At 38.3% G+C, this 24,403-nt stretch overlaps 1 protein-coding gene across 2 annotated transcripts in view; it reads right to left on the reverse strand.

The window, feature by feature from the left end:
• Window positions 1–24,403, reverse strand: part of dnah10 (dynein axonemal heavy chain 10) — a 344,245-nt gene that overhangs the window by 125,003 nt on the left and 194,839 nt on the right. For both annotated transcript variants that reach the window (XM_048242756.1, XM_048242755.1), the window contains 16 exons: window positions 24,140–24,331; window positions 23,926–24,044; window positions 23,538–23,696; window positions 21,706–21,841; window positions 19,453–19,575; window positions 12,436–12,567; window positions 8,485–8,698; window positions 8,278–8,397; window positions 8,038–8,183; window positions 2,733–2,885; window positions 2,044–2,304; window positions 1,773–1,945; window positions 1,562–1,655; window positions 1,302–1,469; window positions 1,018–1,206; window positions 698–869 (listed from right to left, as the gene is read on the reverse strand). In XM_048242756.1, the coding sequence (XP_048098713.1) occupies window positions 698–869; window positions 1,018–1,206; window positions 1,302–1,469; window positions 1,562–1,655; window positions 1,773–1,945; window positions 2,044–2,304; window positions 2,733–2,885; window positions 8,038–8,183; window positions 8,278–8,397; window positions 8,485–8,698; window positions 12,436–12,567; window positions 19,453–19,575; window positions 21,706–21,841; window positions 23,538–23,696; window positions 23,926–24,044; window positions 24,140–24,331 (2,551 nt within the window). The remainder of the gene's footprint in view (window positions 1–697; window positions 870–1,017; window positions 1,207–1,301; window positions 1,470–1,561; window positions 1,656–1,772; window positions 1,946–2,043; window positions 2,305–2,732; window positions 2,886–8,037; window positions 8,184–8,277; window positions 8,398–8,484; window positions 8,699–12,435; window positions 12,568–19,452; window positions 19,576–21,705; window positions 21,842–23,537; window positions 23,697–23,925; window positions 24,045–24,139; window positions 24,332–24,403) is intronic.

Genomic DNA, 24,403 nt, shown 5'->3' on the forward strand with positions numbered 1-24,403 from the left:
ACTGCCACTCTACTTTCAGCTGAGTACCTGTTGTTTTTATTTTCTAGCCCTTCCTTTACTTACGGAACACATTTACCTTGTGTATACTCTCATATCTTTCCCATGAAGAATGACTAGGGTTTTGACCTCTATATTACTTTATTTTTATACAGGTGAAACAGGAAGTCATGGACTACTTTTTTATATTGAAAGTCCACTGATTAACATAAAATAAAATGTTGCAAAATACATTTTGTTTGTAACATTTTCTAGGGGTGCCAAGAGTTGTGGCAGGTGTGATTATCTTGAAAACGTTGAGTGCTTTTGCACACCTCCTTGGGACGGGTGTGTCAGAGAAGGCCCACAGGATTACCGATAGTAGGTGTGATTATCTTAAAAAATATATTTTTGAATAATTTGCCAAAGGGTAAGAAGATTTTTCCCATTTTCAGCGAGAGCTGATTCACCAAGAGGTGAATTTATTACAACACCAGTGGTGGCAATAATAGTGTAGGATGCTGTAATAACCACTTTACAAGCTTGTAGGTAGTGGTAGTGGATAAAGGAATAGTGCACAAAGTGAAACTGACTACAGGGCTTCACATCTAATATTCACATGGAGATGACATCTTCATCACAATATTTATGATATTTAGTCAAATTAAACAAATAAACTATGGAATTGTTTAAACCCCAAGACATGGTATATCATAACTACCTGAGGTCAGCATATTGTTTATGAGCTCCAGGAAACCCTCCTCAGCCACGTGAGCATCAGTAAAGAGGAAAACAGTTTTCTTGTTCTCAATACCAAGCTTCAGGTACAAAGTCTTTAAATCTTCACGGAAGGTGGTCTCAGAGTAACCTCTGCTCAGCACAATCTCAAATACCTTAAGACATAGAAAAACAATGATCCCAATACTCCCAAAACTTGATTAGTAGCATTACAATCAGATACAGTATGATACACAGAATAAAGCAAGTATGGTTATATTGATTAAGCTTTTACTTAAAATAAGATACATTATGATACAATACCTCACATCCCGCAGTAAAGGCAGCCAGTTTGGTAAGTGACTGCTTGCCTGATCCACCCACCCCAACCAAGAGGGCATGCCCGCGGTCCATACGGATAATACGGTGTACTCGGGTCAGGTGTTCCAATGCATCATCAAACAAAACTAAGTTCATTCGGGTCTTGCATTCATTATACTCCTCCAGAATTTCCTGCAGCAAAGTTACATGTATAAAGTTTTATTTCTAGCATGTATTAATTCTGGCAGTGTTTCCTTTCTAACATTTATTCTTTTTATTTCCTTCACCTGAAACAATGCTTTGGAAGCGTCATAATCCTGGATGTCCTCATAGACACGAGGCTCAGCCTCAGTTAGGGCTGCCCTATAATCGCCAAAAAGGATAGGATCTCTCATGGCTGACTCCAGGTCTGCTGCGAAGTGTTCTTCTATCAGTGTCTTTACATGATTCTGAACCTGTACAGACAATGTACAATGCATCTTCAAACCTAACTGCTTGCAATTACTAAGCTCAGCACTGAAAATACTCAGTATGGAGAGAGACTCACAAGTGTTTTATCCGTTTCATTGATGAGTCTGTCATGGAACACTCTGAGACATTCATTTCTCCACACACGGACAAACTGGGTGACTGTAAGAAATCTGTAAAGTAATGAGTGATGAGTGATGATCAACAATGATGTCAATTATTAAAAAATATTTGCATAATTATGTGAATGTGAGGAAAAAAAACATAAGAGCAGCTGAGAGTATACACACCTCTCAGCATTGGTCAGAGTTAAACCACTGTAGACCCTAGAGAGATCTCTCAAGTTGAAAATATAATGAAACTTGGAGGGTGTGGGTGGAAGACCTTTAACAATCATTTTGTACAGCTCCAAGGTGCAAAAGGTCAACTTATCACAAATTTTCTGGATGCATTCCTCAAATGACTAATATGGGAGGCAAAATAATAAAATTAAATATAATATGAATATCTATATTTGACAAGAAGAGTGTTACTTCAAAGGTAAATGTTAGCACAGATCACCTTGGTGTGGCCTTTGAGTATTGAGGAATATATGACATGTAAGGCCTCTTCTGCAGGGAAGGGTATGTTGAATACACTAAAGAGAGAAATGAAACGTGGATCGACTTCATTACGGCCACCTCCAGCCTTGCCCATGGCAGCAATAAAGCCCAGGTCCTTAAGGATCTTGTAGTTAAGCTCTTTTCCACGGTCATACATCCCCCCACGGTCCAGTAATAACTTTAGAAGAGCAATGGGCTGCTGCGTACCATATTCATCCACCTTAAAACATACATACACATGAACACAGAGATTTTTCAGAACCACTTAAACCACAAAACAACTTTTTTTCCACTTGGACTCCTGGGTCGAAAGACTTGCTGCACTGTCACCGATTTTGTTCCTATTGTCAACCTTGTCTAGATCATGAATGAGTCCCAAAACCAAGGTGTAAAATATTTCTGTTCAAATCCTGTGAGAATTTTTCAGTCATCCTATTTCAGCCTTTGATATTATTTTAGTTTTACAAACTAACTAAAGTGTGGTCCAGTTTTCTGCCCACAGTCAAGTTTTTTACAGTTAGGAATTATCCAACATAATCACATATTTTGAGGTACATAGATACATGTATGTGGATTACATCACATACACCCTGACTGTGAAACTACCCTAGACTATAAAACACTGATACTGGTAAATGTATAACTCACCAGTGGCATGTTAAGATCATCCATGAATACCAACAACCTTTTCCCCATAGAAGGACCATATGTATCCTTAGTCCTCTTCTCTACACTGGCCTCCAAATTTCTTTGAACATCCGTTGATGTGGTCCTTGATGAGAAATTTATTGTCAGCATCATCTGTGGAAAAATATACACATATGGACATTCAAGCAATTTTCAATGTTCATGGGTAAGTAAATGTTCACGTTTTCACTTACACTTGTATGTACCAAAGTGACATCACATAGATTTAAATAAAGCTAAATCAATGCAAATATAACAAATACTCAAAATGCTGGTTCTCTTGTATGGTGTAATGGTGTATGTGTGTCTCTATAGGGCAGTTTCCACTACCGGACCTGGAACTTGGGCGAGTGGCATTTACCGTCCCATCTTACCTGCTGATCCAGCAAATTTCTTCACCTTCACCTCTGCTTGAAAAGTGTCTCATATTCATAACACATAGCCTTATCATATTGTAAGTTAGCCTATAGCCTTCCAGGCACTAAAAGACACTAATGCACTCGCTCTATGTTTAAAGGTGACAGAGAATCAAAAACTGTTTTATCTAGTCTTTGTTAAATAACGGTAGTATATCCGCATTCAAGAACACCCCTATATACGGCAAGCAGATTGCAGCAGTGTTCACGACGTTCCGAGGTGTGCCCTTTCAGGCTATGCAAGCGGTGTGCAAACTTTTCATTACTGAAAGAAATGCACGAGATGTTGTTCATTTTTAATCAGATTCCCACTACATTAAGATAGGCCATACTGAAACTTTGGTATGTACAGATGTATTTGTATCTGTATGGAAATTGTTTAAAGTGTTAGCACTGGTTGTATTTCCTGGCAGCATACTACATTTTCTCTCTCTATGGGCATGCGAACACAGTTTCCTCATAAGCACCTGGTGAGTGAGGAGTGGACAGTGGTCAATCTAATTTCAACACCTAGCCTACACTAAGAAGGTTGGTCTAAAGTGATTGCATTGGCGGTCTTACAGTAGCAATATATAGTAAGCTTTTATTGGGTGAGAAAGTTCAATGATGGTCAAGTGTATGTAGTGCCCTTCTCGTTTGTGTGTCACTCCGAACTCGTCAAATGTGGAGGCATGGTTAGAACCCTTGGCATCAAACTTCGAAGCACGGATTACCCCCTTGGCCAAGCTTTAGCTGAATCAGTTGTTGCCAAGTTGTTGCCATGCTCACGCTAAGACGATGGCATGTCGTCGGGATCTGCGTCTTTAGTTTGTGAATATGTTTCGCCTGGTGCGAAAACATGAAAGTAGCCTAGCTGTCTCCGAGACATTGGTAATGGGAAACATTTGTAACGTTTGTATTCCAACTGTTGTCCTAAGACTCATACACGTTTCGACTTTTAATACAAAACATATAGGCTAAGCATCAGCCTTTGAGCGAGCCGCCTCTGTCTATTTAGATGCTCATATTATTCCAAATAGGCCTAGTTGAAACGGTTCTATTTTCGTTCTGCTCGAGCCCAAGACACAAACAGCCTCCGGGCATATGCATTAGCCTAGAGCAGGGGTATTCTATTAACCTTCAGCGAGGTCCAGTTATGGAAATTTTTCTCAAGCAAAGGTCCGGAGCACCATAATGTTTAATGTGCGTGTATAGGTATGAATATGTATGTATGTATGTATGTATGTATGTACAGTGATGGCCAAAAGTATTGGCACCCATGCTAAAGTTGACTGAAAAGAGGAATATAAAATCATCTTTTGGAAATTGATCTTAATGCCTTAAGTGAAAAATGAGGAAATATCTAACCTTTAAGGACACCAATTTTCTTAGTGAATGAATAATGTATCATAAATAAATAAATGTTCTTCCTTAAAATACAGGGGTCATAAGTATTCCCACCCCTATGTTAAATTCCCATAGAGACAGGCAGATTTTTATTTTTAAAGGCCAGTTATTTCATGGATCCAGAATACTGTGCATCCTAATAAAGCTACCTTGGCCTTTGGAATTAAAATAGCCCCACATCATCACATACCCTTCACCATACCTAGAGATTGGCATGGGTGTTATTTCAGTTAGCCTATTAGCTGGTTTGATTTGCATTTAACATAGGGGCAGCTCACTGCGCCGGGATTAGTGTGTGCTTTACCTTACTGTGTGTTCACTGTGTGCTGTTTGTGTTTCACTAATTCACCGATTGGGTTAAATGCAGAGACCAAATTTCCCTCACGGGATCAAAAAAGTATATATACTTATACGATAAGAGTAATTGGGGAGAAAAACTGAGTAGCCTTGGCTATTTTTAAGATCTTAACGTGAATTAAAAAAAAAAAATTGAGCTGAGACAAGGATGGATATTCCACAGCTGGTTCAATCAGCAAGTTTAATTTTAGTTTTTTTTTTATGTTTACCCGAAATCCTGGAAACCCAGGAACATCACGTTGTTGGGCAGTGAATGGATGTACTTTAGGCCTAACTAGATTGTGGTGGATCAATCATATTGCCCTCTTAAATCGTGAAAATATTCTGTGGTCTCAGTTCACTGTTGAATGGGTAGGTCTAGCCTACCCTATGCTTTGTCTAGTAGAGGTGCTTCAAATTGGCGCTTTTAAAAATCGCCTGTCTCAGAATATGTAGAAAAGTCGGTCCCTGGCAATTTCGCACAAAACTGTCACATCCATAATACACCCATGGTAGCCTATTTAGTTGGCGTTATGGACGTGACAGTTTTGAGTGGTATTGCCCCCGTATCGTTATATAAAGCTCTGTTCTCGCTGTCTAGCTTTCTCCTCTTTGAGCAATCCATGATTTGAAAATAACTTACTTATCGCTAACTTACATATCCTTCTGATTGTTTCTCGTCCCGTCTCCTCTCCTCGCTCATTTCAGGCTATCAGTGACTCGACTTTATCAGAATGCACAGATTTCACTGGCTGAGAAGCAGCAAGCGAAATGATGGTTCACGAAGCTACTGAAGTAAATGCTGTTATCCTAACCTACGAAACATTTAGCGCAACTTTGTAATCTTACGTGAAAATCTAAATTAGGCTATTATGGTCCGGGTCCGGATAGGATCACGTCAGGGTCCGGACTCGGACCGCGGTCCGCCATTTGATGACCCCTGGCCTAGAGTATAAGGCTGAATCTGTGAATGGGTCATAGCTGTAAGAAGTTGGTTTGTCCGTGTTCCGAAGCCAGCAAAGTTACATTCTTTTGAGTGGCAGCAAAGGCAGCCAATCAGCGTCAAAGGATGCCAAATAGGTGACAAACCACGCATGGAAAATGCCCCACCCTAACATAGCTTTCCGACAGAGGTTTTTAGGAAGCTTTAGGAACCAAAATGTTGTTGCCTATATGTCATATCACAGAACAAGGATAAATACCCCGTTCAATCATTCCATGTCACCCTTTAAAATAAATTATGTGTGTGCTGTGCTACATTCATTGTCTCTCTATCCCTCTTAAAAGTTTAGACAGAAGTATCCTAGATTTCATGTTTAGTCTACCTTAAACAGAACAGTTATTAAATATAGACGTGAACATGAAATGAAACAACACAGAACGATAATTTGATTGTTTCAGCACACTCCAAAGAGACACAAGGTGTTCATGGAATATTGCACTTATCACTGTGCATGTTATGCCTTAAAGCAGGGATTCCCAAACTGTGGTACGCGTACCCCCGGTGGTACGCGAGCTGCCACTAGGGGGTACGCGAGATGAAAAGGGCAATGGCGGAAAGGAGTTAAAAATGATTAATTAATTAATACTCTAATTAATTCATAAATAATACATAATTTCGAATCGGGTTATAATGATATGGAAACGTGAAATTAAAGGAAATAATTTGTAAACTCTATAATAGGGTATGTTTTCATTAAAAAATAAGCTACACACAATAGGCTACACGTGATTTCCTGTGGGCAGCCAGAATATCTGGCGCGTTAGTTTCGTTGAAGTATAGGCTCGGTAGAAGGCTGCGTAAACATGGAAAACTGGCTAAAAACAGGGACACTGCCCAAAAGGCCTAATTAAAGCGGTCGAAGAGGAGAAGCGAGAGAAACAGAGCAGGACGATGGAATGGGATGGGGGGCAGACTAATGAAGGTGGAGATGGAGCGCAGGGCGATAAAAGAAAGAACGAGACAGAAAAGACTGCGTGAAGAAAAGGAAAGTATGATGGATCGGGAGACAGACTGCCCAAAGCCACAGTGCGTGGTCTGCAGTGAGATGCTATCTAACCAGTCTAATGTGGTTCTCCAGTGTTTTTTTTTACGTGAGAGCTCATAGACTAGTTGCACATTTTGATTATGTTATCATGTAGGGTGGCTAATTAAACAACGATGCCTGGAATGCGTCAATAGAATGAGTTACTTTTTTTATGTGTTGGATGGTGGGGGTACGCGAGCCGAGTCAGGATGTAGAACAGGGGTGGGCAAACTTTTTGGCTCAAGGGCCACATTGGGTTTTGAAAACTGGCCGGCGGGCAACAACAACCCCTCCACGACACACACATAAAAAAAATACATTTATTATAGCCTATAATTTAGTATGAAAAGTATTTGTTTTAAAATATGAATTGCTTAAAAATGCTGCTAATTTTATGCTCTTTAACAAATGTATAAATTGTGCACTGTCGCTTTAAGACAGTCGCTTTAATTCACGTTTATTTGATCTTCTGCCTGCTCCGCTATGGCTATCGCTGTACTGGGCCCTCTCACAGTTTTTCAATGGTCAGTAGTGGGAACTACTGTTGCCTTCAAAGTTTCTTATAAGAAGGAGATATCAATTATCAACAATGACAAGCGAGCTGGAACCTGCGGCTCTCTCTCCCTCTTGTGAGTGCAGACGCCGCTGCCTTAAAGTAAGCCTAATTTTGGACTCTAACTAGAGCTTCTTTTAACTTGCTAAGTTGAGTAAGTTAGCGTTAACTGACGTAAATGAATGACAAAATAGCTTAGTTCCATACCAGAGATTTCAGAGTAGAAGATGCTTCGAGTTCGGTTTATGTGTTTCTTTTTTTTAACTGCAGCTTTAGTTGAAGTTAGAAGTTAGAGTAGATAACGCGCTGCCGTTCAACACGTGTATTTTTTGGTCTCTTGGCATGTATGCTGGACGTGACATTGGGAGTGTGGCTGCATCGTCGATTCTACATTTGAGTTCGAAGTTCGAGATCGAGATGTAATTTCAATCGATTTTCGGCTTAAGACTGAAATCGTGACACTATTATTAATTTGTGGCATAAGCTTAATTTTGCAAAGCAATAAGAGCTGAATAATTAAAACATGTTGGATAGTGTATCATTCTCACTGTGGTATCAGTATTGAGGCTGTTAAGGAAGTTCTGTGTGGTGGCTGTTTTAGAGGTGCCAGACTCCCCCACCAACACCACGGGCCTTTTTATCTTCACCATTTGTTCCAAAATCCAGTTAGCACGAGTTGTGTCGACAGTTGGAACTGAGAATGAAACAGCACAGAAAAAGGACATAAGTAAAACCTCAAATAATCAGTAGGTATTGACACAATAAGATTGCATTAAGAAATGTATTACCAAGGATGTCAATAAACTTCACATCAGGACAGTGTACATATCTAGTGACAAGGGAAGTCCAGGGCACCCATTTCTTTTTGCACACATCAAAGTGGAATTCATATAGTGTTGGCAAATACCCTGTGTGCATGCAAAATAAAATAGTCATAATTTCATTTTGAACTTTTGGTAAATAAATGTTTCCCTTTTTAATGTATTTCATCTCACCAGGTATCTCTCCAGGTCCAGCTAGCACTTCAGGATCATGTACTACAGTCATGCTGGACAGTTTCTTGATGTATTCATCAAACTTTGTCCTGTAACTGTCTAGAAGAGTGGCTCCCAGTGAACAATAAAGTGCCTCTAGGAAGAAACATTCCAGTTCCTCAGCATTAAATCCATCAGGCAGTAGAGCCTCTAACATCATGCTTAGCTGAGTTACCTGAAGTAAAAGGTAAACACAGGGACATAGTCAGCCAAGCAATCATCAACATGGCTTCATATGCTCAGATATGCATTCATTTTATCAAAGATCCTTACTATTAATAATAGCAACATCATTTGTTTCTAGGGGAGCAAAAGGGGGACAGTGCCGGTCTGCATAACTGGGAATGTCATCACTGCAGTAACTTTTTTTCTTAACAAGCAATAAGAGCAGATAAACATAACTGTGTGTAGTACGGTCTATAATGTGTATGATCCCAATAAATCACTCTTTCAGACATGTAATGAATAATTTAATGCATTGGTTCCCAAAGACTGGGTCGCAGGAGATTTTATTTGGATCGCCAGCATAGTTACAATTTAGGTTGTGTAAAAGGCCTGGCTTATACCATTCATTGAGGAAAGCTAGTTTGTTAACTCTTAGAACTCCAGCAGCACGGCCCCTAACGCACCCTAGGGAAATGACTAACTTTAACGGACTCACACTCGTTGTTCGGTGGTGCCGCTGGTGTCTATCGAAATGGAAGGGTTCAGGGATCACACAATTTTCGGATCCATGAAGTAGAACCAACATTATTGTCATTTTAAAAACATGTACAATGACCGGAATGTGTCAAAGACGTTACAAAAATATAATCTAATGTAATAATCAATGTGTGAAAAAGTTTAATTATGTATTTTTGTTTTTTTGCCAATCATTTGTGTAAAAATAAATAAATATATATTTTTTTTATTATGTTTGTGTATATAGTATATATATATATATATATATATAATGAAATGACAATACTTTAATCATATTGCTTCTGGTTGTGCTGAAGACAGTCAGTATTGCACATTCCTGAGACCTCTATGAAGTCATTAAAACATAGTAATGGAAAACCCTGCAAAAATGGAGTTCTAAGGGTTAACTTCCACAGTCACGGTTTTGTCATAACTCCCTCTGTGCATTTTTACAGTGCATGAAAATGCACTGTTCTGTTATCCGAAGTCTTATTATTATTACAGTGCATGACAACTTAGTATCTCGTAAATTACCCCACCAATAATTCCCAGAATGGTACGAAACTTATACAGTAGTACAAATATGTTCTTTACTCATAAAACGAGGCATTGGAAAGTTTGGAAGTACACCAGGAGTTTATTTAAATAACACTTTCCTGATACCTACTCTGCTGCTATCTACTGCTGCGTCAACGTTACTTCAGTGATTTGGGAAAAGCCCGTAAAAGTCCTGGCAGGAAGCGATTACATCAACGTTTTTTGTATACAGTTTTTAATATTTTTTTTTTTGCGAAGTGTTTACAACTTAGTGTTAACAAGTAATTGTTGCAAACTGGTACTACGAACAACATATTAGTGCATTCCTGGATCTACATCCTTATGCATGCTTCCTGCCAGGACTTTTACGGGCTTTTCCCAAATCACGGAAGTAACGTCGACGCAGCGGTAGACAGTAGCAGAGAGTAGAATCCATCAGGCAAGTGTTATTTAAATAAACTCCTGGTGTACTTACAAACTTTTCAATGCCTTGTTTTATGAGTAAAGAACATAGTTCTACTACTGTAGAAGTTTTGTACCATTCAAGACATTATTAGTGGGGTAATTTACGAGATACTCTATAGGTTCCATAAGCGCCTGCAGACAGTCATTAGTTTCTGACAGCGCTACTCGACCAGGGTTCGACCAAGGGAAAACAGGTTCTGGGAGGGTGTTTGGCTCGGGGTCATGGTGCAAAGGACCCTAGAGTGAAATTACTCCGAACCATCGCTTTAAGTCTCCTTGTTATTATTATTCTTAGTAGGTCTTGAAAATGACACCTGTGCAATGTACTTTTCGTTTCTGTAAACTTTATACTTTTTCAAAATATTAACTCATTGAATGCCAAGCTGTTTTCGGAAGCTTTGTCCTAGAGTGCCAGCAATCTAGACCATTGTTGATGATTTTTGTACAGCCACAGCATATTCTGTGTTATGAACACATACAATGGCTCGTTTAAAAGGTGAGACCTGGTGTTGCCTGTAAACTTTCCGGGAAGTGATCAGCGAGACCTGGCGAGACTGCCACCTAGTGATAGACCCACTAAAATGGCCTGGTTTTGAGATGACGTGCATGCGTCACTGATTCGACCCAAAACGGCGAGTTATGATAAAATGTCCAGATAAAATGTCCAGATTGTGCGTTTTCATGAGTTTTCGATCGTCATATATTTCATTTCCATTCATCACAGAGTTCCCAAAATCATAAGGTGTGTTAGAGTGTCTAGTTTTGTCATTTAAAAAAAAAAAAAAAAAAGCTAAAAATGTAATATTACGTTTTTGGCACTCAATGAGTTAATAAAATAAATAAAATCAAGCTTATTTTTCCCCATAGACTTTGCATTGGCACTATGACATCACAATGGGCTAATTAAATTGATTTGCACCTGTATCAACTGCCAGCTGCTCAACTAGGCCCCCTCAAAGAGTCAATTAAGCTGACTGCACCTGTATCAACTGCTTTCTGTTCAACTAAGCCAACTGTCTCTGTGCCTCTCCATTCTACAAGGATATAAGGCACATTCCATCCAAGTTTTTATACAATAATATTTACAATTTTTACAATAATTCCCTATTAAATAATTTAACCATTTAAACTACTCAAGTATTTAACTATTCAGCCATTCCAACTCAGTTGTCATCAACTATGACTCCCGCCAACTGTTTCCTCTGTCCACAACTGTTTTAAAATAAAAGTCCTCACTACAATAATTCACTATTAAGTAATTTAACTATATAAACTTCTCAACTAGCTCATTTCTCAGACACTTTAAAGCAACACCAAAGAGTTTTTTGTACCTTAAAATAATGTTTCCAAAATCGTTCCAGTGGTTCATCAACTCGTAACAGGGTGAACGGCACTTCTGCATTCACTTCACGACCCTCTATCGGCTATAACCGCACTCTGCAAGTTTGCCAGATCGGGTAGCGGATGTGTAGTTCGATGGAATGAGACATAAGAAACTACGAATTTGACTTGCTTCTGATGTCGCAATACATCATACATCATAAAATCATGCAACATACTCTACCTTGTCTGTGGACATCGTTATTTGCAAAGCCGGTGCTGGATAAACAAATAGTGTGCGTGCGACAGAGGAAGTGCTTTGGTGTTGCTTTAATTTATTGTATGGCCTCCACATGAACACAATTCCACAAAACTTGTTATGCATTCAGAGTGTCATAATGATCCTAGACTTCACATTTCGTGCAATTTTGAACATGTCAGCCAAACATGTAATTACAACACCTATTTTTTTTTTAAAAACTAGTTGGTGCTATACCGCAAATGAGTGGTTATGGATGGGTTGAGATGGCCCCTTGAGACCAACATACAAAATAAATTTGGCCATCCTAGGTCCTATAGTTCTCGAGAAAGTCACAGAAAACTGTGTCCGTCCTACCCTCCTCTTTTGGGGGGTTCGGTGCGGCGGGTGGGCAACAGATCAAAACAAAAATCGATAGTTTGATGTCATCCCTGTGGGGCTACATGCCTACCAAGTTTCGTGCAGCCCGGTCTTTCAGTGTCCCGGGAATCGTTGACATAAAATTACTCAAGGAAAAAAAATGAAAAATGCAGAAAAAAATACGCTCTGACTAAACATATATGACCGCCGCTTCGCTAGCGCGGTGGTCTTAATGATTTAGACAGCAGGAACCGTTAAATCTATACAACTGAGTATAATGATGGACCAACCATATTTAAATCTGTTTGAGGGACAATGGTTTTCAGCTTTTCTCCTTGTCTGCCATCCACTATACCATCGATGATCATATCAATGGTGTGAGGAACATACTTTTCAAACAATTTGCAAAGCTCTCCAATTTCCTGTAAGAAAATAAATGTGTTATGAACTGAAAAGGCATTTCCACAATGATACATACTGTAATGTAGGCATTTATTATCACTATTATTGTTTTATTGTTGTTGCTATTGATTGATAGATGCTATTGGTGGATGCTATTGTTAGATGTGATTGATGGATGTGGAGGTTATTGTTGCTTTATTGATCTGTTGGATTGACAGTAAAACATCATCAATGTCATAGTAACAGCAATGACCTACTGAAACTGTGGCACACATAGGCAGAAAACACAAATTCTGTAATTAAAATATGAATTAATCAATGTATCAAAATGAGTTGATGGTCTCCATTAACGGTGTGTAAAACAACTTATCAAGATACAATGAACTCAACTACTTTGTTGGCAATTAAAATGTGTTATTAGTGGTAGCTGGGTGGTGGAATGACCTGCTTACTCCTATTCAATCAAGTGACTACCAAAGTACATTCATAAAATGTGTACAGTATTTTAAAACCCACCTCTTTAGAACTGATCTTCTAGTTTATTTTTTTGTTTTGGCAAGTAGCCGTACAATAAGCGGGACAATGTATAGAACGCCGGTCATTATTGGGAAAATAAGTCCCTTCAGGGCAAAGCAAGACCCCTCCACTAGCGCGTCGGGGTCCGGTTCGCCCTGTCGGGACTTATTTTTCCAATAATGGCCGGCGTTCTATACATTATCCCTTACGTAGAAAGACTATAGCCTAAAGTGCCCGGCCAATCGTAACAGTCTGCATATCAATCTTTGCAGCCAACCGTATAGTGTATCTCTGTAAACATTGTTGCAATGCCTCGTCATATGCCTCATTTTAACGGTTAGGACAATGCAGAAGAGAAAGTCATCAGTCAAAATAACCTATGGCTGTGAGTTTTGTTTTCAAATGTTTTCATGCATGTCTGGATAATGGGTGAGGAATGTTTAGGAGACAGACTATCCTCAAATTATGGCTGGGGTCTTTTATTTACTTAGGCTGTGCAAAGCACAGCACCTTTATTTGGAGCAGGCTTGTATTCGAGGCAGACCTTTATTTCTTACCTGGTGCGTTTTATTGTGAGACATGCGCTTCGTTTCGTTTGGAGTGGCATACTGGTAGGCTATCAAAAGCAGAAGATGTCCGGTTTGGTAAAGGATTTAAATTACGTTTGGACTCTTTGATTATATTGCTAAATGTTGGGACTGATGGCCACTGAAATCTGGGGGGTATCTGATGGTTCACTGTTAAGTTTCATGTAGTTGAAAGAGTGTCGGGATTTCCATCCGCTGTTTATTGCGAGACAAGGTACCCGCTTTCATTCATTAATTGAACTTGCACTGTGCTGTAATGGAAATCTTATTGTGAATATCCAAAAAGGTCTACGGTAGCCTAAATTAAGTTATTTTTTAAATTATGTAAGATTTACTTTTTTATAAAATTTGTAGGCTGGAATGCCTCACAGCCTCTGGCAAGCTCAGAAGGGGGCGGCAAGCAACTGGTAGTTTGAGAGTGACGTGTTGGAGACCTATGGTGTAAGACAACGACTTTTCATTGGCAACAGTATTAAACCAACAATATTAAATATTAAGAAGAGGGAGAGCAGTTAGCTAACAAACGTTCAGGAAAAAGTCCTGTTGGCAAATTTGAGGAAGTCGGTAAAGGGGCTATTTCACACAATTTGAGGGTGCTGAATACAAATATTTTGTTTACCAAGCTCAATTATGAGTTTTAAGCTTGCTAATTAGCATAATTCACATACTTTTTGGTTTTGCCATCAGATATCATAGGAATTGAAAAAAATAAGGCATTAATATACTCTTTATGTATCAGATATGTTGTAGAACAGGACAGGAATTACCCCAAAGACCCTCAAGTAGCAAATGAAAATAAGCTAAAATTAAAATATAAATAGCTAAAATTCAGTATGACGTTTAGAAACAAAATAGATTCCTTGCTAATAAATTGATAGAATAGTAGGTGTCTACTCATTTTTCTGTAGAAAGTATTTTGTCACTAACTATTATGAACAGTTGTCAGTCTTTACAGAGGATTTACACTATTTTTTTTACTGTTAAGGCTACTTGCCTAGTTAAAACATCTCACTGGTGCTCTTTCCTATCATTCAAATTCCAGCCATGCAGAAAAATGGAAGAGTGTGCATGTTTGAGGAGTGCTGAAGAGTGCTATGGAGATTATTTGCAAAACATTTAGACAAGATATCCTTTATAGTGCAACAAAAAGAAATATTCTCCAGTGCATCATTACTGATGCTGAAAGGGAAGTGGACCTAGGACAAATCCTCAGCTATGAACTGATTCTTGTCCCTGTACTGTAGCTATTGCAGATAGCGATGGTTATTTGTGAAGTGGAAATAAGTCATCCTCAAGTGCTGTCTAGCAATGTGGAATGTCCAGTAGTGATCACTGCAAAAACTGCTCATTGAACACTGGTAATAGATGCTCAAGATCTAGTTATGTCTTTAGGACACCCTTTAGGACTGCAGCACATTTAAGAAGTATGCAGGAAAGTTTGTAAGAAACTTTTGTATTGTTATTTGGTATTTGTTATGTGGTAGCAAATGATGTTAACTATCAAAGAAATAGACCTAATGTAGGAATGCACACAGATATTGCAACAAATATGGTGTAGGCCTATCTGATTAAGACCTGAGTGGTTGAAACGTACTTATTAAATTACACTGGGAGCAAATAATTAAATTACACTGGGGGCAGCCGTGGCCTACTGGTTGAAGTGTCCTTGAGCAAGGCTGAAGTGTCCTTGAGCAAGGCACCTAACCCCTCACTGCTCCCCGAGCGCCGCTGTTGTTGCAGGCAGCTCACTGCGCCGGGATTAGTGTGTGCTTCACCTCACTGTGTGTTCACTGTGTGCTGAGTGTGTTTCACTAATTCACGGATTGGGATAAATGCAGAGACCAAATTTCCCTCACGGGATCAAAAGAGTATATATACTTATACTTAAGAAGACTATCTTCACTCTTTTCCCTTTGCAACTGTCAAAGAAATCCCATAAGCACGGGAAGGCCTAGGGTAGCCTACATCAGATGGCCTAAAGATTAGGCTCTTCTGCATAGCAGTAAGTGATTTGCATGCAGTTATTTGAACACTGACCTTGATCTAGCCTACTTTGGCTATTTAAAGGTAATTTATTGCCAATACACCACACAATATAAATGAGCTATAACAAACAATAAAGGACTTAAATCACACACAAACTACTATTTTACTGACTACAAAAATAATAATTATGTAGGACGTTTAGAAGTTTAAAACGTGCACCAAAAGTGCACCAAATTCAACACAAATGACTCAATACACCTGGAGGAGGCCTGTGTCCTTTCTTTTCCAGATATTTTAGAATTTGGATATCGTTTCAGTATCGAGTATCAAGATATTTATGGCAGGTATTGTATCGAAGTCATAATTTTGGTATCGTGACAACACTATGCCAGAGCCACTCTGTTTTCTAGATGTCGAGGATCGGAGGTTCTACCACCAACAAGTGATGCTGCTCAATGGCATATTAGAAGAGCACATTATCAAGCTCTAATATGGAGGCAAGCACACATACCAAATCCAGTGTTACTAGAAGTAAAATGTTTTTTACTTGTCGGTTGTTGCTGACGGTAGATGCAATTCTGCATAAGGCTTATTCCCGCTATCTAAGTTCATATGTACTGTAGGATATATTCTGAGTTGAAGGTTATCTGTGCAACTTGTTATTGTGATGAAATGCATTAAACACCAAATGAGTGACTCACTATGTTAGCTTAACATAATGATAATGGTAGAGTTGCAACGGTTTGGCTTGAATTCCGTGCTACTTGAAAACAAAGAAGATGTTGCTGTTGGCCAACAGTGTGACACGAGTTAAGCTTGTTTTAAGATGGCAAAAGTTTAAACTAGCCAACTAGCTCCGCTGGTGGGAAAACGCATGGGACTCAGCGCTGTCCTATTGCGTGCAGAGGGAATTTGAAAGACAACCGATTATCCCGCCCCTCGGACTGAGCACTGCGAACGGTGAGTGCCCAGACCCTACATTTACATAGAACTCAGAACTGAGCTTGGTAAACAAAATATTCAGAATCAGCACCCTCAAATTAGGTAAGAAGGGTGGTTTACCTAACCTGACTATCGCCAGATGAATTTTGTTCCACCTAGCTCCACTCACATCCATCTGGGATCGCTTCCGTTGAGAGTGATTTCTGCACCAAATTTTATGGTAGAGCCAATCAGGACGCAGGGCGGGAGTTTCATAGATGTGACATTGCGTAGAAGCAACTGTGAGACTGTTATCAGCGTCACGTGTTGGCTTCGATGTGAGTGGTTGAAGTAGCACGTCAATAGATGACGGACAAGTGGCTTATTCAATCATATGCAAGCATTTTTTGATTAGGCCCAGCCTTCTAAAGCAACACTCCAATGGATTGATCCCAGATGGATGAGTGGAGCTAGGCGGAACGAAATTCATCTGGCGAGAGTCAGGTTATGGTTTACCAACTTTTCCTCAAATTTGGCGTCAGAAGTTCTCTTCTGTGAAGCTGCTCTCCCTCGAAACAATGTAGGCAATTATTAATTATGATATATAACATGTTCAAATTATATATTTTTTCATATATAAGTCGCACCTGACTATAAGTCACCAGCCAAACTACTGTATGAAAAAAAGTGTGACTTATAGTCCGGAAAATACGGTTTACAAAAACTACTCCCCCGATTTCCATGAAATTTGCTGACAGAGAGAAAGGGAGCTTTTGGAGTGGAACAGCAATCAATGGAACAGAACTGCAAGCCTTGCCCAAGATCTGTCTTCCAGAATGGCTAATTTACTATACATTTTCACTTATCATGCTGCCAGAGTGTAAACAGGCAAGACCTTTATTTTGAGGAAATTTGATACCACTGACTCTTTAGAACGTGATGAGACAGCACACTAATCTTGCAGTAAGATGCATCTTTTTTCTATAGAGTTGCATTAACTGCATTAATCTCACTATCAACATCAGTTTTTTTATTGTCAGTATTGTATTTGAATTGTGACTAAATAAGACTAAGAAGTGTTATGGGACTGTGTAAGCGTAGTGGTTAAGGAGCTAGGCAGTAGCATGCAGTAGCCGAAAAGTTGTGGGTTCAATTCCCAGTTTCCACAGTTGAGCCCTTGAGCAAGGCCCTTGGGCCGGTTTCACAAAACACACTAAGCTTTTCTCCCTTAAGTATGACCCTTAATGGAAATTAAAGGCTTAATTTCTCCTTAGGTAAGGGATTTATTTGTAGGTGTTGCACAGAATACCTTAAATGGTTTCCTTAGTTAAGGAAAAACGTTTGAAGGGTGACAGCCAAACACGACGCACCTTAGAGCAGTGACATTAATTTCACGATGTTAGTTACACTGCAAAAAATGAAATCTAACCAAGTGTTGATAATCTTATATTAAGATCAAAAAATCTATTTGGTATTGTTTTTAGTATGAAAAGACTTACCTAGCGCTCTCTCGAAAGATCATTTTGACTTAATTTAAGAAGACTTTGACTTATTTTAAGGAGTCTTATCAAGACAAATTTGCCCAACGCACTGGCAGACAAATTTGCTTGTTTTCAGGACAAATTTGCTTAACGCACTGGCAGACAAATTTGCTTGTTTTCAGGATGTGATGTCTTAATTTAAGAAAAGTTTGACTTATTTTAAGTCAAATGATTTCATGAGAAAGTGCTAGGTAAGTGTCTTTATACTAAAAACAATACCAACTAGTTTTTTTTTTCTTGATATAAGATTAATAACACTTGGTTAGATTTTGTTAGATAAGCAGTTTTTGCAGTGTATAGTGATTAATGCACCTTGTTAATGTTATAAAGCAATAAATAACTCAACCGGTATGATCAACAGACATAGTTGTAACTACCTTGCTAGTAATTTATGCCGTTAGTCAGCAACTCACCAAACACAATAGCCTAAAGCTTAATGATCTTATAATCTTAACTTAATAATTTTCAGTGACATTTATCTATTCATCTTGTAAAGCCTGATATAGACATGAACTGAACAATACTAGCTAGCTAGTTAGATATTATCCTGACTGTCATCAGTGCACCAAAACAAAGTTTTCTTGTTACGTTTTGCCTGGCGAACTGAACCAAAGCTCATGGTAGGCCAACAGTTGGGACATCCGACTTGAATATGTTACCACTATACTAACCACATAATAATAGTATTTGGCATGTTTCTGATAGGCTATTTGATAGAAGAGTATTGATATTAGCGGAGAAGTTTAATTTTCAATTGTCAAAAGTGGTTAATTAACTTAACTTAACTTAAATTAATTTATCAGCATTAACTCATATAATAATAAGGTAGAGTCAGAGGTCCCTTATTTTATATCCCCCCGGCTGCTAAGGTTGTTTGGGCAACGGTTTGAGGGATTTCTTATAAGATAAGGAGAAAACCTTAAAAACTTGAGGAAAAATTTTAAGGAAACCTTAAGGAGAATACTTTGTGCAACTCATGTTATTTTAAGGGGGCTTTAAATCAGATTTTACAGGGGGGAAAAACTTAATCTGTGTTTTGTGCAACTGGCCCCTTAACCCCAAGTCGCTCCAGGGACAATGTAATCCCTTGTAAAATGAGTTACATATGTAAATCACTTTGGATTCAATGTGTCTGTTAAATGAATAAATGTTAAAAATGTATTAAATACAGTGGTGCCAACAATTGAAGAATGAGTCTTTTTGTTAAAAGATAATTATACTTTGATCAGACATTTATTTTTTTCTTACCTCTTTTTACATAACTTTACCAGAGGTATCAATCATTGTGAAGGGTGCTTTATAGATCCTACACTCATATAGTCACAAAACAAAAACAACAATATAATCACTTTACCTTTATAGATCTGTTGCTAACCCACTTCTGCCAGTATGGAGTGAAACGCAGGTTTTTGGGGTCAACAAACACCATTCCACAGCGGGAGACAGTGGCAGGGGATGCATACTGCAAATCTCCCACCTGTATTTTAGACAACAATTTTTACAGCTATTTTACATAACACTTTACACTTAATACTTTACCCAAAATGTAGGATGAAAATTGACTTGAGTTGGACACAGTGACTCTCAACTGATCAGACCTCAGGATCTGCCATTTCCCATGGGCAAAAAGTTATGACCCAAAGTTATAAAATTAATAGCATAAAAACCACAAAATCTGCTTATCTAAAATTTAACCAAGTGTTATTAATCTTATATTAAGATTTAAAAGTCTTGTTGGTATTGTTTTCCGTATAAAGAGACTTATCAAGTGTTTTCTCATGAAATCATTTGGCTTAATTTAAGAAGAGTTTGACCTCTTTTAAGATGTCTCATCCTGAAAACAAGCAAATTTGTATGCCAGTGCATTAAGCAAATTACTGTAAAGCTAATTTGTCTCAATGAGACTCCTTAAGTCTTTTTAAATTAAGTCAAAATGATCTTTTGAGACAGCGCTAGGTAAGTCTCTTCACACTAAAAACAATAGCAAATTGTTTTTTTATCTTAATATAGGATTAATATAATATATTGCAATATAATTCGAAACTGTGCACTGCAAAAAATTTCTATTTGGTATTGTTTTTAGTATGAAAAGACTTACCTAGCGCTCTCTCGAAATATCATTTTGACTTAATTTAAGAAGACTTTGACTTATTTTAAGGAGTCTTATCAAGACAAATTTGCTTAATGCACTGGCAGAAAAATTAGCTTGTTTTCAGGATAATATGTCTTAAAATAAGTCAGACTTTTCTTAAATTAAGTCAAATGATTTCACGAGAAAGCGCTAGGTAAGTCTCTTTATACTGAAAACAATTAAGCAATATAGCACGAGTGAGAGTGGGGTTGGTCATGGATATTCCCATGGCTGTTGTTGCCTGCGCCACCCGGCCTCCGGCCTCGTGGCTACGGCCGAACAACACCCGTGGGAATATCCATGACCAATCCCACGATCACGAGTGCTATATTGCTTTTATACAACAATTCTACCACAAACTAAATAATCTGAAAATATTGCATGCTACAAGGACATGCATGTTACAAGGACACTGGGCCATGTCATGTAAGGGACATGGTACTGCAAAAAAACGAAAACATAGTCTACAGTGCTGAACCACTTTATTAATGTATAGTGAATAAATGTTACACTACTGTGCACAGCCTGACGTGACGATGCTAGCACGTTAGCAGCGGTTAGCTAATTATACTAACGTTAGTTATCCTTCTCCAAGTGACAATCATATTATACACAATGCTGGCAATGCTGAGAACAATTAGCATCCTCGTTTATCTTACTTACATTGAGTTGACTGTGTGGCTTAATCCACAGATGTGATGAAGCACTGTTTCGTTATGGTTTGCTAAGGAGTAACCCCTTGCTTGAGAGAGCTGGGTGTCAAATCTTCGCATTGTATCGCGGAGTGATTTATTATTAGCTGTGCTGAGGCTGAGTTGAAATGTCCAGGGATATTCCAACTCATGGAACGTCTCTCGGCCAATCAGAAACAAATAAATAGTTCCATAGAACCCAATTGTTGTATAATACAAACTATTTTTTTATCTTGATATAAGATTAATAATCTTTGCAGTGTATATGAGGCAATACATTGTGATCTTTTTTTTAAGTCTAATTTTTTAATAAACTGTGACAACACCACAGTGCTTCCCTTTGAATTTTTACCAGCAGTGGTGCTGTTGCAGAAAGTTGGTAACTGTGCTATTAAGGGTCTGGGTCCTTAAATGGTGACTTCTGACAAATATTGTTGAATTAAATGGACAGATTGAGAGTTACAAATATGACATAACCATCAATCCACTTAACAACAATACAGTGTATTGCTTTGCATGTCATACACTTTGTCATAAACTATAGATGCCAACAATGGTAAGTATTAAAACACTTTCTCTTTTCTCTCTCCAGCTCAACCAATATGCCTGTGAGTCAGTGCAATAATCAGAATAATTGACTTAACTATTCACTGAGCTAATTTAAAACAGTCTGATTCAGCTAGTAGGTATACATTGAAAATATGATAACATAACAAAATACTGTACATAAATGTAGAAATATGACAGAGAAGAGGCTAAATAGTAATAAAAACTGAAAATGTACCTCAAACAGTAGTGCACAGTGATTCTGCAAACGAATCCTCTCTCCATTGGCCAAGGTTAGCAGCTTGTTATCATCCATCACAGAGTTCATGTTTTCCACCCACAGAGCATCAACATCCCCATCAAATAATATGTACCTATGAAATTCAGAATACATGTTTTTACTTTTTGAAGAACTGGTATGCAAAGTGAGGGAGAAAGGGAAATCAAGGTACATGTCATAGAATAGCCATATGCTGGACAAAAGGGTGTACAGTAAAGTTCTGTTTAATGTCTTGACCATTCTGGATACCAGGGACAGAAACTGTGGGGTGGGACAATCATCTTATGAATATATACCGTCCCTGTTAGGAGTTACTTTGATGTTACTTGTAATGACCTCCTTGGGATATTCCATATAAGTTCAAACTGTGTGCTCTGTGTGTTCACTAATTCTTGGTTGCACCCACTTCAGGTGTATTTGTTTCGCAACATGCACGTAAAAAACGTGGCGGGGTATGTACAAACAGGCCACACTGAGGAAAAAGCGCAGACCGCCTGTCGTGTGAGTTGCGAGTGGCTATTTGTGCTTTTCTGTGTCATGCATATGCATTCATAGGAGGGTCAGGGGAAAGTGGGAGTATTGCGCAAACACAGGGGAGGAGAAATGCTAATAGCGATTATTTAGGTATTCCGCCACACTGCAAAAAATGAATTCTAACCAAGTGTTATTGATCTTATATTAAGATTAAAAAATCTATTTGGTATTGTTTTTAGTATGAAAAGACTTACCTAGCGCCCTCTCAAAAGATCATTTTGACTTAATTTAAGAAGACTTTAACTTATTTTAAGGAGTCTTATCAAGACAAATTTGCTCAACGCACTGGCAGACAAATTTGCTTGTTTTTAGGACAAAGTTGCTTAACGCACTGGCAGACAAATTTGCTTGTTTTCAAGATGAGATGTCTTAAAATAAGTCAATTTTTTTTTTTAATTAAGTCAAAAGATTTCACAAGAAAGCGCTAGGTAAGTCTCTTTATACTGAAAACAATACCAACTAGTTTTTTTTATCTTGATATAAGATTAATAACACTTGGTTAGATTTTGTTAGATAAGCAGTTTTTGCAGTGTATATATATATAAAGCCCTTCAAACCATCACGCCTAAGCTTTTTTTAGTATATTTTTGGGCTTTTTTATGCCTTTAATGAGATAGGACAGTAGAGAATGACAGGAAGTGAGTTGGAGAGAGAATCGGGGAGGGATCCGGAAAGGACCACGGGGCGGGAATCGACGAACCCGGGTCGCTGGCGTACGGTGCAGGTGCACCAACCAGTTGCACCACAGCTAGAGCTCGTAAGCTTTTATTTTTACATGCTTCAGTTACACAGTTCTGTGTAACGAGCATTCTCCCATTCCCGCATCTGTCACACCCACAGCACGGAAGTTCCAAATCAAGAAGGCCTTATGAAAGAGGCGTGATTTTTTTAAAATAGAACCAGACCATGTTATGAAAGAATAATAACACTTGGTTAGAATTCATTTTTTGCAGTGTATATATTGCTGTCATATATATATATATATATATATATATATATATATATATATATATATATATATAGATATGACAGCAATATATGACAGCAATTAGGGGAAGGGGCATCCCTATATATATATATATAACGTAAACACGCAAAATGAAGGGAAAGGTGTAGAAATGGGATTGGGCCCAATATTTCTGCTGTTTTTTAGTGGAATATACAGTATATAGGTTCCAAATATTGGTTATCAGTCTCCTTTATTACTAATTGGTAACAGCATCGGTTAACCCTTTAGATAAAATCCATAATCTCACCTTCTTTCTTTTTTGTCAGTGGGCTTGTTGATGTCTCGAAATATGTTTGAAAGTATTCCATCTGTCCAGTCACGGGTCACAGGATCAAGGATTCCGTAGAGTTCAATAACACTCATGGCTTTGGCGTTTAGTGCATATAGTTTGGTTAACAGGCCCAACCTACATTAACACAAAAGACTTAGTTCACAAATTATCCATAGTTTTCATACTGTGCAAACACTGACAGCATTAACATATGTATACCAGATATACCATATGCTCAAATGCAAACACATGCACATCAACACATGCCCATACAGTAGTTAGTAAAAACATGACTTGATAGAGACTTGTGGCCTTTTAATGTAAAGCTTAGCATTGACAGTGAATATAATTCTGTAATAACAACCTTGTCTGGGACTGACACAGGGTGTTAATAACCACAGACTTTCCTCCACCTGTTGGTCCCACCACCATTGTAGTGTGTCTGGTCATCATAGTTTCGTACATCTGCACTACTTTGTCCACCTTTATGAGTCAGAAAAAATGTATCAGCATTGTGAAGGAAAAAGGTGTGATGCATTATTGTGATGGTAAGTCATTTGTGTAACTTAAAGTTTGACCTGGTTGGGTAGCATGACAAATTTGTTTTCCTGGAGGATCTGCTCCACTGCATCGTTGAAGCTGGGATAACGTACACGAGGGCAGTCTAGCCCTGGAAATAGGTCCGAGATTAAGCCAAGAAACAGAGGAACATCCTCAAATACAAACTTGGGGAGATTCATGTCTCTCAGAGCACGCATCAACACTACATCCTGTTAGAAAGAGGAAATATAGTATTAGGCGGTGTTCAGAATTACATGCGGTTTCAACGTTTGAGGTTGCAT

This window comes from Alosa alosa, chromosome 5, assembly GCF_017589495.1.
Source record: "Alosa alosa isolate M-15738 ecotype Scorff River chromosome 5, AALO_Geno_1.1, whole genome shotgun sequence".
NCBI classification, from domain to species: Eukaryota; Metazoa; Chordata; class Actinopteri; order Clupeiformes; family Clupeidae; genus Alosa; species Alosa alosa.